Raw genomic sequence first — 15,461 nt, 5'->3', positions numbered from 1 at the left:
GTCGTTGGGGTCCCGGCCCGTGAGCTTGCGGATGTTCTCATCCACGTGCTTGAGGCTCTCCTTGGCTTTCTCCAGCTGCTCCTGCAGCGCGCGCACCGCCACCGCCATCCCGCCCGCGGCGCGGCCTAGCCGGAGCCCGAGCGCAAAGCACCGCTGGGTAACGGGCGCGCGCACACACGCGCGCGCGCCCCGCCCACGCGCGGCGGCAGCGGCGGCCCCACCGCTCCGCGAGCCCACGGCAGCCCAGCGCAGCCAATAACGGCCCCTCGCCGCCCGCCAATCATGCGGCAAGGCGGCGGAAGGGCCCGCCCCGCGGCGAACGCTCGCGGGACGCGTCTGCCAATCCCAGAGACCAGGCGCAGACTGACAGCTCCACTAACCAACTGCCGAAATTCTCCGCCTGCCACCGCTGGAGTCGCCCAACGGGCGCCTGAGCGGCATCGCTCTTAGTCAATGAGCGCTCACTTCGTCATACCCCTCTAGGCCAATCAGAAGGCCACCTCGAGGGCGCCCGTCCTCACCCACCCGGACTAGCCCTCTTCACCCCCTCTGTGAGAAGAAACCGCGCGCACGGCGCCCGGGCGGGGGCCAATCGCCTCTGCGCTACAGAGCCCTGCCGCGCCGCAGGAACCAATAGGCGGGGGCGTTACTGAGGGGCGCCGCGCGCTGGCGCTTTGCCAAGTCACGCTGCGGCCTCGGCAGCGGCGCCCCCGCTGCTGGGAGGGCGCCCGAGCCCAGCGCCGCCTGCGGCCCCCGGAGCTGCCCGCGGTGCGGGCGCGCTCCCAGGCGCCCTCCTCTGCCCGTGCCTTTCTCTCACGGTCCGRACTTTTACAGCTGGAGCGTGACCGACCAGCTCTCCACTTAACGGCTTTGAAGTTCCCTTTGGGCTGACTGGCTTTTGTTGCTCTCCTGACGCCTACGATCATTTTTTCGCCCTCCTCCCGTTTTTAATAAAAACCCTCTTAAATGCCCGGGAGGGACATCATTTTGTTGAGGGGGCTGCCGGTCTCAAGCCCCGAGCTCGGCGGCAGCTCCCCGCTGCACGGTGGTGGGTGAGAAGCGGACGTTCCGAAGGCGGCGCGAGCCGCGCGCTCCCCTCCGGCCCGCCTTCCAGCCCCTCGCGAGAGCGTAAAGGCCTGCGAGCGCGGGAGGTGCGCACCGAGCAGCGCCGCCGCCCGGCGCGGCCGTTACGGCGGGGCGGGGCCCGGAGGGGGGGCGGAGCCACGCCCGGGGGGCGGAGCCACGCCCGGGGGGCGGAGCCATGCCCGGGGGGGCGGAGCCATGCTGGGGGCGGGGCCAGCCCCGGAAGGGGGCGGGGCGGCGCGGAAATGGCGGACGAGGCGGCGTTCCTGCTGCTGCACAACGAGATGGTGGCGGGGCTGTACCGCGCCGCCGAGCAGGGCGAAGGGGTGAGTGAGGCGGCGGCCGCCCCCGCCGCGAGGGGCCGCGGGGGCCGCGGCTGAAGCGGCGGCTGCTCTGGTGTCTTGCAGGAGAACGGCCGCTGCATCGCCAAGCTGGAGAACATGGGCTTCCGCGTGGGGCAGGGGCTCATCGAGAGGTGAGCGGGGCCGGCGGGCAGGCTGCGAAGCCGGGCCCGGGCCCGTGGCGCGGCTCCTGTCGGACCTCGCGCTCTGCTCGCAGGCCCGGCTGCTCTGCTCCGCGGTTCCCGGCGGCTCCTGCAGTCTTGTTTCCGTTGAACAAAGCGCCCTGCAGCGCTCGGCCGAGACTGGGAGGAGAGGGGGAGAACGCTGAGGTGCGTGAGGGAGGGAGATCCCCTTGCAGGAAAGCGGGAAAAATACCACRTGTTGGTTACTATACATTAATGCTTTTTTCCCCATGTTTGGAGGAGTCCTGAGCTACGGTRAATGCCTTGTGTTTCTCTTTTGTTTACACAATTAGTTGAGGATAAAGCTCAGTGCTTTGCATCTTTCAGTATTTCACCCATCTTTAATAATCATAAAATTCAAGGCTACTTATTCTGCTATACTGTTGCAGATACTAAGATAACACTGTGTTTCTCTTAAGTTATAACGCATGGTGAAAGTTGAATGATGCTAAAACGCTATTACACGATAGTCAAAACATTAATTTCAATGATAGTATCAAAACAATATTGCCCAATGTCATTTTTGGAATTTTCTTTTTCTGCTTACTCAGTCAGATTGTTGTGTGCCTTCATTATTAATGTATTTCTCATTTATCTCTTAGGTTTACAAAAGATACTGCCAGGTTCAAGGATGAATTAGATATTATGAAATTCATCTGCAAGGACTTTTGGACAACTGTATTCAAAAAACAAATAGATAATCTCAGGACTAATCATCAGGTACTAATACTGTAGGATAGGATTTAACTTACAAGATTAGTAATGCTTTTGTGATATCAGTGCATTTTTGGTTTGTCTTCACCTCAAGTTAATAAGAAACCCGGAATGTTCTTTATATGTTTTTATTTAGAKTAGTGATTTTTAAGGTTCGTTTTAGCATGTAGTTTCAGAATACAACTCATTAATGCTCGTTTATGATACTTTATAGCCGCTCTATTTGAAAAGACTAAATGTTTTCAATTTTACTTTCAGTGCTGTCTGTTGCAGAGTTAAACAAACTGAAGTGCACAGAACAAACTGAAGTGCACAGAACTGAAGTGCACAGCTCACATAGGAACTTTGTGTATCTCAATATATTTTTGTGACAAACTAATTGAGAGAGTGATGCCTTAAACCCTATTTAAATAGAGTTTGAAGTTTTTGAAGCAAGATCAAAATAATTTAAGGAGTTACTTTACTAGAATCAGAAATCATTCTCTTTTTAAGTAACTTGACTTTCTTATGGCTRTCTTTCTGTTGTACCAAACTAAGGACAATGCAGTTTTTACAAGGACTGTGACAAATAATTAGATTTTTTTTTTCCAGAGGACTGTTTATTAAGCAATAACTTCAAGAAATAGTAATAGAGTTAGAAATCTTTTTTTGAATAATAAGAAAACTATAATATTCAGCCTAAATGTTGATTGTATATGCAACCTTAATTTCAAGAATTATGAAACTTTAAGATAGCGCAGTTGTTGTCAAAAATATTAAAATTTCAGGTTTAGATTAAGCTAAGCTGTCTTCATACTTCAYTTATTAAAATACATATTGTAATGTGCCACAAAATTTTAATGTTGAAAGTATTAGAATACTTAAATTTGCTCATCTTCTGGGTGTTGTTGCSTGTATCTTCTATTAAAGAATATATAGGCTTCATTGAATTTGAGAACAAGAATAGTGAATTGTATACCCAAATGAAGATTAAAATCTGAATGTAAAGGTCAGCGTGTACTTTACATGTTAGCAAAGATGGTTTGTTTAATACAGAGCTATTGTTTCTGATCACGGAGAAGACTCTTACAAGAAAATGTAAATAAAGGTTTTTGGAATTAACTGATGTAAGGTCATATTTTTATTTACAGGTCTTGGTGTAAATTTGCAATTTAAATCTTTTTTGAGGGGATATTTCATACAAGTAAACAATACAATTTAAATTTAGATCACATTATGTCTTAGCGTTTCTTTTTTCAACTYGAAAATAGTTATATTGTATCTATAGATAAATACTTTTCCCAAGGGATGTTGATTAAATGTTACTGGATATGCTACTAAARWKTTTTTTTTTTTWAATAGGGTATTTATGTACTTCAAGACAAYAAATTTCGGCTCTTGACACAAATGTCTGCAGGAAAGCAGTATTTAGAACAYGCACCAAAGGTACTCTTCATGTTTATTCTGGTGAACTACCAGCTTGATTTGCATTATCATGCTCTATTGACTTTAAATCTACTTTAAATTTTGGAATTGAGTGGATACAAACTTTCCAAAAAGGCAACTGAAATTTAGTCTCAAATAACAATGGTTTTAAAAATATAGCTTGTTTAAGGCAGTGGATTTGATGTATGACTTGAGAAACACGTGTAACTTTGACACTTGCTGGTGTCATGTTTGAATTTCTTAATAGTAAGAGTTGGTYTGACTGCAAGTAGAAAATAGCTGAGCTGATGTTCATACTTTGTATGCAGTTAAGAAAAAAAATTCTGCCGCTATCTCAAATTCTTTCTTGTGCTTTCAGATTGCTTTCAGATTGTTTTCTTGAAATTTCCAAGAGAGATTTGGAAACTAMTTAATTATGCAGAATAAACTTTTGAGATGGTATGAACATTTAAAGAGATCTTCCACCAATTAAAAATTATTTTTTATGAGTTATGCTGAGTTAGCATAATTGAGCAAAATAAAATAAATAGCTTTGCAGAACCTTTGAGCAGGGGCTTTGGTTGAAGCGGATATGAGAAATGGGGCACTTGATTTTCTTTATTTATTTATTTTAAAATTCTTGCTCTCTTAGATTTACTAATCACAGTTGTGGCTGTTATACTTGGGAATTGTTTTGATACATTTTTTGTTTTGCACCGTATGTTGTAAACACATCTGCAGATCTTTAGTCCTTGTATTCTAAGGAGATGAGACTTATACAGTAATAGTTGTGAACTGTTTCCTTCAATGACTTTAATACCTGTTGCTAATTTCAGTCAAGTTTTAGGGATAATTGTCTTACAGATACTAAATTATTACTAGCRTAATAAAATTAGGTAGAAGGAAGAGACTTGAGATAGTGCTTCTACCAAGGGAAGTATGCATTGTGAGCTCCAATGTGGTAATAATCAAAATTTCTGTCTATGAGAGATGCTTTTGCTCCCCCCAGTGTTGAGAAAGCTTGATTAGAGTTTACACCTTAGTAGATATGGGGCATCCAGTCATGACACATGACCAAATATTGCCTGTATTTCACAATTTCTGCTAGTTGTGCAACTGTTTATTTTGAAGACTGTAACACCAGTTTTGAACAAATAATTGGAGTCCAGCTAATGCTCAAATTTGAAGTCACTCCCGAAGTTTTATATAGTTTAAGTACTGTTTTAAACACTTAATCTCAAAATTCTGCAACAAGCTTGACCCTTAAATTTATTTAAACTGTAACTTTGTTTAGTATTTAGCATTTACCTGTGGACTAATCAGAGGGGGCCTATCCAATTTGGGAATAAAGAGCATTGTAACGGCTGAAGTTTCGACGATGCCTGCATGTAAGTAGTTCTCAGGGTATTCAGTTGTTAGCTCGCTTAGTAACTTTCCTTACCTACTTTGTCACGATGTAAGCATTTGTCAAAGTGGGATGAGTTTGAAGCATTTGGTCTTAAGGATGCCATATGAACTTCCAGTATGAACTATATGAAYTTCATGGCATGGCTTGACTCTAAATGCTTCACTGCTGAGAAAATACTTGTATAGGGGGAACCTCCATGATACTAAGTGGAAAGTAAAACTAAAAAGTTGTGTTTATGTAACAGTAGAAGGCTACTTGCACAAGTGAAGATTAAAAACAACTAGGTATGCAATTAGGTGAGGGTCTCTCTCTTTTTTTTTTTTTTTAACAAAACAATTATAAAGAAATAATTACTTCGAAAAATAATTCTAATCCCGATGCTTTAGTTGATTTTGCTTTTTCTTTGCAGGTAAATTTCAGGTGATGATACAGAAGATGTAGAACACTCTCAAATCTGGGTATTTACCTTAACCCTTTGTGTGTGTGTGGACTCAGTATCTTGGTTTTGCTTTTTTTTTGTGTAGCTTGTAAGTTATAGCAGGTTGCAGCAAAATTCCTACGTTGTATATAATAAATGTCCATCAAAATAACACTATTCTCACCTCTTGGTATGAAATCAATTCTATACCGAGGTATTAATGTCCATTACAGTAAAACCTGTCAGYTCAAAGATTTCAAGAAAAGATTTGAACTGCCAAAACAGCACATAGGGAAGACTAGAGGCACCTTTTAAGAACTGAGCAAAAGATTGACGAAGACTAAATTGGAGTAAAAAAACTAATGTCTTTTGTGGCACCTAACATGAATGCTAAACTGCTCCCCTTCCCTATTGGCTCCAAACTGTAAGGCAGCAATTGCTTTGTTATCACATGAACCAACAGCTTTCACTAATGATRTTCAGTGGAGTCTTAGTGCCTTGCCAGTGGGAATAATACTGGGCAGTAGAAAGGTTAAACAGTGTCTCCTGCCTCCTTAAAATTCATATGCTGTTCCTTTTGCTTAGGAGGAATTTTCCAGCTAAGGTCATCTGCTACTGGAMAAAGAAGGAAGTTTATTTTAGCTTGTTGTGCAATTAATGTAATTGTTTTTATTTGCCAGCTACAACTCACTTCTGTAGTGAGTATCAGCAGGAAGATGGTTAGGCCTGCAAGGACCTATAAAGGCATCACCAAGGCTCTGAGGACATTGGGGTTTGCTAAATAGTTCTTGTTATGAGATTGACATAGCAATACATATCTTGCTCTAGGTAAGCCTGAGRACATCTTGCTTAAATTACTTTTAATGAATTTTGCTTGTGCTTATCTGTTGATAAGTTCAGGCTTTATACTGTTGAAATGAGTAATGACAGAAACTGATGTTACTGAATCTTACTGTCCTTACTCAGAAGCGTAATGCCTTGTTTTGTGGTAGCGATTAAGTTTGGTGCCACTTTAAGAACAGCAAATATAGGCTAAATAGGAAAACTAACATGTTATAATAGCACCTTTGTCTGCTATAACTGTCTTCTGTGTTGGAAGAAGTTTGTTTCTTAGTTGAATGGTGGGCAAGAACAGCAGAAACTATCCTTCTCTAAGGGATGTTGGAAGTCTGTAATGACTCAGTCCTTTTCTAGATGGCTGTTACAAACTAAAGCTTATAAATGTGATAACCAGGGATTTATTATACTTGAGCTTAAGATGTGGTCAAGTTCTGGTATTTTCAGGTACTGTTAATGCTAGTTTAGATTACTTCTAGCTGATTAGTCTAACAGTTTTGGGAAGCGGAACCCCAAAAGAGCAGAATGCTATTCCATGTTGTACAGAGAAGAAAATAAGTACTGTGGTATGATACTCAGTGAAGATCCAGCTGTTAAGCTGATTAAAACACTTGGCTCTTAAAATGGTTTGAAGTTTACAGGAAAGTTGTACATCTATTTGTAGACACATATTCARTTTCTTAAAGAAAATATGCATGAACCAGATTTGTTTGAAACTGCAGTTAAGAAATTGGCTAACTAATACTCTTCCTAAGTGCATTTTATGGGTTCTTGTGTTACCACCTTGTCCTGCTTTTAACATGCTGGAAATGCTGAAGAAGCTAGAGAACTTGCACTGTATGTCAAATGGATGGACATTTTGATGGCACATCTTACACATTTGCAACGCATGGACATTCAGTAACGAGGAGACTGAACTGTTCATTTGCATCTCTAGAATTAAAACTCAAGTAGGTATTATAATTCACCCTCATTTTGCACTTGACTGTTARGACTACTATTCCATATTCAAAAGTGCCAGTAACTTTAAGACACTTTAAAGGTTTATTGATAGCTAATTGTAAAGGAAAAAAAAAGGTTTTTAAAGAATAGTGAAGGACTTAATTGAAATTTACTATCTGTTTACTGGGAAAATTCTGGATATCAATTTGCTGTATCAGCAGAATTTATTGTTCCTTTTGCTTTTTCATTGTTGAATACAATGAGAACCACAAGAAACACAAAGCAGATGCTAATAGTTGTGTGGAAGCATTCCATATTAAATATATTAAGTGAAATAGGTGAGGTAATGTATTTGTCAAGACACCATATAGAACTTGTTCTTTCCATTTAATAAAAGCTTCTATTAAAGAGCACTGAATACAGCTGTTTTAACTTTCACTGGTTTCTGCATTACTTTACTAAGAAATAATGAGTTATTATTCAGGAAGTCTTAACACTATTTGCTTTGATCTACTGAATTGTGTCAATACTCAGCAGGTACAACTGAACTGCTTAACAGTTACGCTYGGAAACTGAAGCTGAAAAATCATTGTTCTCTATATTATAAAGGCAGTTGTAAAATACTATGAAGAATCCAGAAAAATCAAGATGTTTAAGAAAGACGTTTTATTGTTTAAAAAAAGCCCTCAACAGCGGGGTTTTACATAACAATCATTTGTGATTTAAGTTCATTTTAAACTTAAAAGTCTTTGCCCGATGGCAGTGCCCATGGGATTACTCAGATGTTAGAAATTTCTAACAGAGTGTAGTCAACAGAGATGGTAGCTTGAGAGATGACGGCAGACACTTTCAGATAGTGACAGTGTTGGAGATGCTGGTAATCTCTTGCTAGAGATCAGCTTTAAATCAGCTTATTCATACAGCTGTCCCAAATGTGGGCATTCTGAAGGAGTTGTATAGTATTTCAGGTCTGAACTGTGCAGCATCTTGCAGTTAGCCTTGATAATGCTGCTTGTATTATGGCAACACAAAACATACGGTGTTCTCAAAACAATCTAGGAGGGCTCATCAGCCAAATCGCGTTGATCGAAGTACCTAGCRGAGAGAATTGGAATATGGTAAGAACCCTTTACTCTCCCTTGAGTTGTCAGGGGAGTTTCAAAAATAAGAGTTTCAAGCTCTTATTTTAGAGGATTTTTTTTTTGTATTGATAACTATAGTTCATAGGGCTCATTTGAGGAAACTGATGAGTTTAGTTTACTCTTTATCTCAAGTACTTTTAGCTTAGAGTACTGACTTTTTATTAAATTCTAAAAAAATCTAGGCTAGGACAAGGGTAATCATATTTTATTCTGAATAGACTTCATTATTTTAGTTATAATTTACATTACCTGCTAACTAAGCAGATCATCAAATTCAAAGCTGATACTTGTTCTTCATTCTTGTTCTCCTGAAAGAGAAATAAATATCAGAACAGTTCTCATGCTACTTGTGCCCCCAAAGGGGGGGGGAGCCATGTTATACTGCTTGTAGTGTAAATAGCACCCTTCATTCTCTAGCAGATTTAGTGCATGAAAAATTACTTACCAACACTTAAAGAACTGAAAGATTATTCTCCCAATAATTTGCTAAGTTGAACAAATCCTCTGCACAATGATAAACTAAACCTTACTTCTAGTACTCTGACTTCAGAGCATCGTCTTGCCAGTTGTCGAATAAGAGAATGTGCTTCAGGTAGCAAAGGTTTTTCAAGGCATGCCAACAGTGCATAAAGCCATCTACCCTGTGTGGATAGAAATAAAAATATCAGATATTTAATTATGGGTATTTTCTTGAATTTTACAGTTCTTGTTATACAGAGCAGGACTAGAATGTAGATCTCAAAACCAAAATTGCATTTAAGTACTAGTGTCGGAATTGAAAGGCTTAAAAGCCAAATTAGGTACTACTTAATTGAATTTGGTGTCTCTAGATAAGCTTTCTGTAAGAAGCACTTTGGAATTCCTTGATATTATTGTTTGGAATACTGGCCAAGCTACAAATTAATACAGCTTCCACTATTAAAGTAAACACAAAGAATTACTAGGTAATATATAAAAGACTTATTTAGCTATTAATTTTTAACTTCACAAACCATTCTTAAAGAGAGAATGTATGAAGTCAGATCTTTGAAGTTCATGTTGTTGGATGAGCTTTTAGTTCTGTGCCACTGTGAAAACATGTTCTTCTGCTTTTCTACTTCACTGAAGCCTATGGCTGTATAAACCTAACTTTTGCTACCAGCATAGTTTACTAAATTAGTTATCGTGTTTAATGCTTGTGCTGGGTCGTGTTATAGGAATAAACTAAAATTCAATATGAACWTGCTTTAAGGAATCTGTCCTATAGAAAAGGACAGAATATGAAAGGTMTTTAAAAGACTTGAGAACAGTGCAACTTTGTTTAGTATCACAGAGGTAAGCTTGTATTACTCTTTTACTTTGTGGTAGTGAATTAAAATGCATCTATCATGGTCTCTTGTGGATAGACACCATTTTATAGCTAGTTAGGGTAGATATGGTAAAACTCCATGCTAATATGTCCCATCWATCAGAATTTCTTATTAGACTAGACCTGTTACCACATTAACACAGGTAAGGCCACTGGTCAGTGCTGCAYATGGAAAGATTGAACTTGTATTGCCTGCAGATTACCATGCATCTCCAAATTTAGAGGGAAATAGCAGCATACATAATTTGCAGCACCCTAGCAGCTTAAACTGTGGTCTGAATCAAAGCTTCTTCATTCCGATACACTTTTCTCCCCAGCACTGATGCTCATCTAACCTTGCAGATTAATCAGYGTGGGAAGCAACAGAAAGGAGGATTTTTAACAGTAGATAGTAGATCTRTATCTTTTGCATTTGTAATTAACCTTCCAAAAAGTTCTATGAATATTCTTTCTAGTACCTAATCAAGTTTTGAAAGTGACTGAATTACAGTACRTGCATTTGGAAAACTCTTTAAAATCTAAAGTAATTTTACAGAATATGATAYACAATTTATCCCTTGTTTAATATGTTCATGTGCAAATAGTTAGAATAAATGGAGCATTACCAGTTCTGGAGTAAATTTTTTCTCTCCAAACCAGTTTATCAGGTATTCCAAGACACTGGTTACTGTTGCCTTCAAAAGAGGAACAGAAAGAGACTATGCAATACCTGCAAAGCCTTGCTTAGTTGTCCTTCTATCTAAATGTTTTTATTATCTAAAAATTACTTTTGCTTTTTATATATACGTTACATATTTTCACTCTACTGTRATTCTATAGGGTATTTATTCCAGGTTGAAATTACACATAGGGACAAATTAAGTGTCAAAGCAGCAGTTCCTGGGAAGAACTTTATATAAAACAAAAGTGATTTTCTGTGTTAATAAAAACTTATGGCTAGATAGCTACAGATTAGGAAAGAGATTTCAGATTGACTGTTTGTTTACATATAAGGGTAACTAGTGGGAAACATAATAGTGAAGAAAAGGTAAATCTGATTCTTCTACTCCTGCAATGTACATAAAAGTTCATGGTCAAATTGAAGGACTGCACTTAAAACACCAAAGGAGAAAACCTTAAATGTTGCCAAGCACGTAATTGGGCATTCAGCAGAAACTAAGAGATTAAAATAAGTGTTCTATTAAAAAAAATTACAAGAAACAAGTATTATGACTAGTCATAGCAAGTGTCAATTGGTAAAGATGTTTGCACTTAAACATGAGATAATGGTTATGTGCTTTCCTTGTAAGCATGAACTGAATTGCAGTTAGAGTAAACAGTTCTGGCTCCTAACACAAAACAAAAGATAAAACTTCTGCAACAGATGGAAGACGAGAAGTTATAATTTATGCAAAGATGCTATGCTATTTTAAGAAGTAGGCTTACCTGATTCATTCTGCTTACAATACTTAGCAAAGGAGGAAAACCCATCTGGAAAAAAGCCAAGTTGGAAAATGTGGAGACCATCACCAACATACTTTTGTTCTGATTTAGAATTTGCTCATATTTTAATGGGATGTTTAATGGGATTTGTAGGTATTTTGAATTCTGAGTCTTGATGTTCTTTGATATCAAACTTAACCTTATCTTAAACTTTGAAGATTTTTAAAGAACTTTGTTCTTTAGTAACAGTAAAAGCATTCTTCAAAAAAAGAATTGAGTGAAGTGTATGTTTTAGAATAGCATGTATGAAGGCAAGAACTAAATTTCTACCATTCAACAAAATTCTACAGTAGACTATGCAAAAAGCCTTCTGTTCAGTTAGCAACTCAATATTATGCTTTTGCTGGTAACAGATTAGGGAACTCTTCAACTTGCTGATAGAAGAAATACAGACTTATTTTCTGCTTCWGTCAGTTTCCACTTAAAAGGAGGAGAAAAAAGTGGGTCTTGTGGTGCTCATCAGAGTCTACTTTCAATTTGGCACAAAGTGGTAACAGACAGTAGGAGTTACGCAAAAAAAGCAGCTGAGAATTAGAAGTCCTCTACCCACCTTTAGGTAATCGATTCCTAGATTTTCATTATCAGATAGTGTATCTATTTCTGAGTATAATCTTTCACCCAGGCAAAACTTTTTCCAGCCTTCTTCATCCTCTGATTTTGGCTGAAGTAAATAAGTGGAAAAAAAAAATTGTTGCCTTAAAGACACTTAAGGACAGATTTGAGATTATTCACAAAATGTTGCATTAAACTGTAAAGTAAGATTAACCACATAAATTTAACTACTGGAAAAAATGCAGAAGTAACATGTTCTACTTACCATAGTAACATTGCTGTCCAAATGTTGTGACCGCCAGTGATTTCTGTGCTTGTTCAGACTCTGAGGAATTAAAACAGTGCCTAATCATAGTTTAGCTTTACTAAATATTATCCTAACCACAAYTGTTAATTTCCTATTTGATTTACTTGCGTTTTATTGCTATTAAGGTGAATTCCCTTATAAAAATGATGCAAGTACATTTTATGGTGTTCTTTAAATCAGTGGAAGCCTGAGTAGCTAAATGGTTTCAATGCTTCTTAGTACAAACCTAAGTCCAACCTGTTTATGCTGTTTTATTGGAAGTAGTGTTAAAGCTGAAAGATTTTTTTTTTAAGTCTATTACTTAAAGATTTGAGTTGAAYTAATAAGCTTTAATAGTCTTATAGACTTTTCTTGGTATAATAAGCTTAAGAACAAAATAATTGAGTTAGTCCAAAAGCATATGTAAGGCCACTAATGTTTCTAACTGTCCTACATCAGATACCTACAGAATTGTTACAAACAAGGCAATCTTTCCTAGTGGGTGTGTTTTTTTCTTTTTTTTTTTTTCTTTACCTGCCAGGGATCCTATATTAGGTGCAAAGGATTTTAATTGACTGTTTCCTGTATTAAGGTGTAAAGCTTTGGTAATGGAAGTGATTTTTTTCCCCCATTCCAGTTACTTTATCAGTAAAAATGACYGCTAAAAAGACAACTAGCCCATAATGTTGTAAATAACAGTAGCTGATAAGCTTCTCTAGCATCACGTTTGAACAAGTGACTTTTGATGCTTTTCCCCCCCTAAATATTTTTTTACAGTATTCTTATACTGCTCCATGTTAACTCTGGCACAGAGGAGAGGATGGAATTTAGGTGTATAAAAGAAATATCTGTACAATGATAGAAGTAAGTTTCTTCTACTAAAATCTTAGATTATATCTAAATAATAGACACTATGTATGTGATACCTTGTAGAAATAAGAGCTAGCTCATTTACTCTTTGCAATGCAGATGCAGTAGTACAGAGCTCCACTTTCACTGACTCCCTCCCTGAAAAACAGGGTAAGCTAGCTCATGCAAAGTCCTCCTACAGCAGCTTGAGTGCAATTGATTATTACAGAATTAATTCAGGTATCTCTGGAATATACCAAAGCACTGTAAACGTGCCTTCAGCAGTAGTGGAGGTGTAAATGATCTTTACTTAGATCTTTTATTTTTTGCGCTGGATGTGTAAATGATCTAAGATCATTTATCTCTTGCATTTTACTCTGTTTGAACTGTGGATAGAGAGACTGTTCAACTCTCTATTTTAGTTCTCTTATTTAAGAGCAACGTATAAACGTGCTAGGAAAGATTTAAGTCTGCAAATGTCACAACCCTACAAATGCATTTTACCAAATCAGTATTTCTCTCCATAACTGGTCCCACTGGTGTTACCAGTATCCTAAATGGGCAGYGTATTCTACATAGATGAATCTCAGGGTGGGTTAGAATCAACTTTTTTTTTTCAGTTATTGCTGAGTTCTAGGTTTTAATATAACTGTGTAACATCAAGATTTTTGTTCTCCCTCAACTATTCTACATCATTTAAATATAGCCGGATATTTCTGCTACAGTTTTTTTTTTTTCTTTAACACATCTATCTCAACACAACTCTCTTTGCAGTTTCATCAGAAGTTAAWCAATTTCTGAAAAAAATGAGTATATATCTAAGCTACCTATCAACTTAACYAAACCTCTACAATAGAATATTAACTCTTCATAGTAAGAGCGATATAAGGTTGCCCCCCATAAAGCAAAGATGTGTACTGTGTAGACAGTGCAATTTGAAAACATCCTCCCCACACCATTTTGTACCTGACGAACAGCTGAGAAATTGGCCACTTGCTGCTGTTGCCACCTGAGAGTTGGAGAGTATCCTTCAGGAGCAGGCTGACACCCRGAAATCTAAGGAAACACTGGCAATAATTATAATGTAAAGAAAGTTTATAAAAAGAATCCTTAAAAGCAAGAGAATCAACAAATATTTACTATCAGGTAAAAATATAATTTAAATATTCCTTAGAAAAAGGTAATTTAATAATGACATAGACTATGATTTAACAATTGGTTTAGGCAAAGTTTGTTTGACTCTGTTTGACTCTTCTGATACTCARATAAGAAGGAAAACTAATTATTCAAAGTATACTGTCAAAATAAGATTTCTATATTTAATTATTTTTTTTCCTAGCAATTGTTCTGCCTTAATTTTCCTATTTATAAAAAGGAGGATGTTATTTCCTTATTTTGGTTAAATGCTAAGAATTTGGGGAGTTCTCTGTGCTCAGAAAACAAGGTGAGGAAGACAGAAGACTGCAGAATCATTTGGAAAGTAACTCTGAAAATTAAGTAGATACAACCTTTCTAGGGATTAGCATTAAAGAGTTACTTTAAGAAAGGAATTTTTCGACCAATATTTAAGAACATCACTACAAAGAGATGAGACAAATGAAGAGAATGGTCACAAGAGTGACATGGTCATATGTCAGAGCACTTTAAAAAGAAAAAGTTCTAGAAACGTCAGCAGTCCTATAGTAAAATACTAGATCATACAGTTTCTGATGGAGAAAGACAAACTGTTGCTTGAACTACTTGTAAATGGGGGGCCAGGGCATGTAACAACAGAAAAATCTGCTTGAGCAATAAAAAAAAATCGAATAAAATATGCTACCAAAAAGGGAAGAAGTGATGCTTGAATTTCATCTAAAGTTAGCAAAGTTTTGCTGTATTTATTATACTTTCTATCTTTTATCACCCTATATATATTTTTATATAAATAAAGGTATGAGTATCTTTCTTCCATAATTTACACAGGTTTTATGACAAAATATTTATAGAACTTAATGCAATATTTAATTTCCCCAGGCAATAAAATAGTGCTGTATATGAAATAGCATGGATAATATCAAATAAAACGGTTATAAAGACTGCTGCCCTCCAGCAATTCWACAATTGTCCCTTCAGAACGAGAAATTTCATTAAATTCAGCAGWTGCTTTTACTATTCCACAGCCCTACTGTTTTATTTAGGTCAACTATCCCCAAAAACCTAATAGGGAAATTTTAATATTAACATCCTTTCTTTTTTCTTTTTTTTTTTTCCTCCCTCAAAACAGTAGCTGCAACACCTCTCAGACTTACGGAAATGTTTACTGTCTGTTTCTTTCTCAATTTTTTGGGGTCTATCTGTGCCACCACCACATCTGGGCATCGAGCTGCTTCGATCCTACAAAACCAAAAGCCAGCGGTGACCTCCGAGCCCGCMCCGCGCCGGGCGGTTAGCGCTAAGCCGCGGCCCCGGGCAGCTGAGGCGACGCGAGGGACGC

The 15,461-nt window shown here is 38.4% G+C and overlaps 3 protein-coding genes across 3 annotated transcripts in view; 1 reads left to right on the top strand and 2 right to left on the bottom strand.

Moving 5' to 3' along the window:
- Positions 1 to 256, bottom strand: part of PNN (pinin, desmosome associated protein) — an 11,168-nt gene extending 10,912 nt beyond the window's left edge. The window contains exon 1 of the mRNA XM_085301723.1: positions 1 to 256. This exon is cut by the window's left edge and continues 1 nt beyond it. Within this exon, the coding sequence (XP_085157849.1) occupies positions 1 to 108 (108 nt within the window). The 5' untranslated portion in view covers positions 109 to 256.
- A 1,039-nt stretch (positions 257 to 1,295) lies between these two features.
- Positions 1,296 to 7,747, top strand: TRAPPC6B (trafficking protein particle complex subunit 6B). The gene is made up of 6 exons (XM_085301720.1): positions 1,296 to 1,409; positions 1,491 to 1,558; positions 2,209 to 2,326; positions 3,662 to 3,745; positions 5,019 to 5,112; positions 5,542 to 7,747. The coding sequence occupies exons 1-6, from the start codon at positions 1,329 to 1,331 to the stop codon at positions 5,571 to 5,573; spliced, it is 477 nt and encodes a 158-aa protein (XP_085157846.1). The 5' UTR covers positions 1,296 to 1,328; the 3' UTR covers positions 5,574 to 7,747.
- A 233-nt stretch (positions 7,748 to 7,980) lies between these two features.
- Positions 7,981 to 15,461, bottom strand: part of GEMIN2 (gem nuclear organelle associated protein 2) — a 7,776-nt gene continuing 295 nt past the window's right edge. Inside the window, exons 2-10 of the mRNA XM_085301821.1 lie at positions 15,277 to 15,453; positions 13,955 to 14,044; positions 12,119 to 12,178; positions 11,852 to 11,962; positions 11,245 to 11,289; positions 10,425 to 10,493; positions 9,002 to 9,112; positions 8,721 to 8,779; positions 7,981 to 8,424 (exon numbers count right to left, since the gene is read on the bottom strand). Of these exons, the coding sequence (XP_085157947.1) occupies positions 8,385 to 8,424; positions 8,721 to 8,779; positions 9,002 to 9,112; positions 10,425 to 10,493; positions 11,245 to 11,289; positions 11,852 to 11,962; positions 12,119 to 12,178; positions 13,955 to 14,044; positions 15,277 to 15,453 (762 nt within the window). The 3' untranslated portion in view covers positions 7,981 to 8,384. The remainder of the gene's footprint in view (positions 8,425 to 8,720; positions 8,780 to 9,001; positions 9,113 to 10,424; positions 10,494 to 11,244; positions 11,290 to 11,851; positions 11,963 to 12,118; positions 12,179 to 13,954; positions 14,045 to 15,276; positions 15,454 to 15,461) is intronic.

Source organism: Rhea americana, unplaced genomic scaffold, assembly GCF_003343005.1.
Source record: "Rhea americana isolate MKP2758 unplaced genomic scaffold, rheAme1 scaffold_18, whole genome shotgun sequence".
NCBI lineage: Eukaryota > Metazoa > Chordata > Aves > Rheiformes > Rheidae > Rhea > Rhea americana.
Note: the sequence above shows the minus strand (reverse complement) of the source record. Positions and strands in the feature narration are given on the sequence as shown.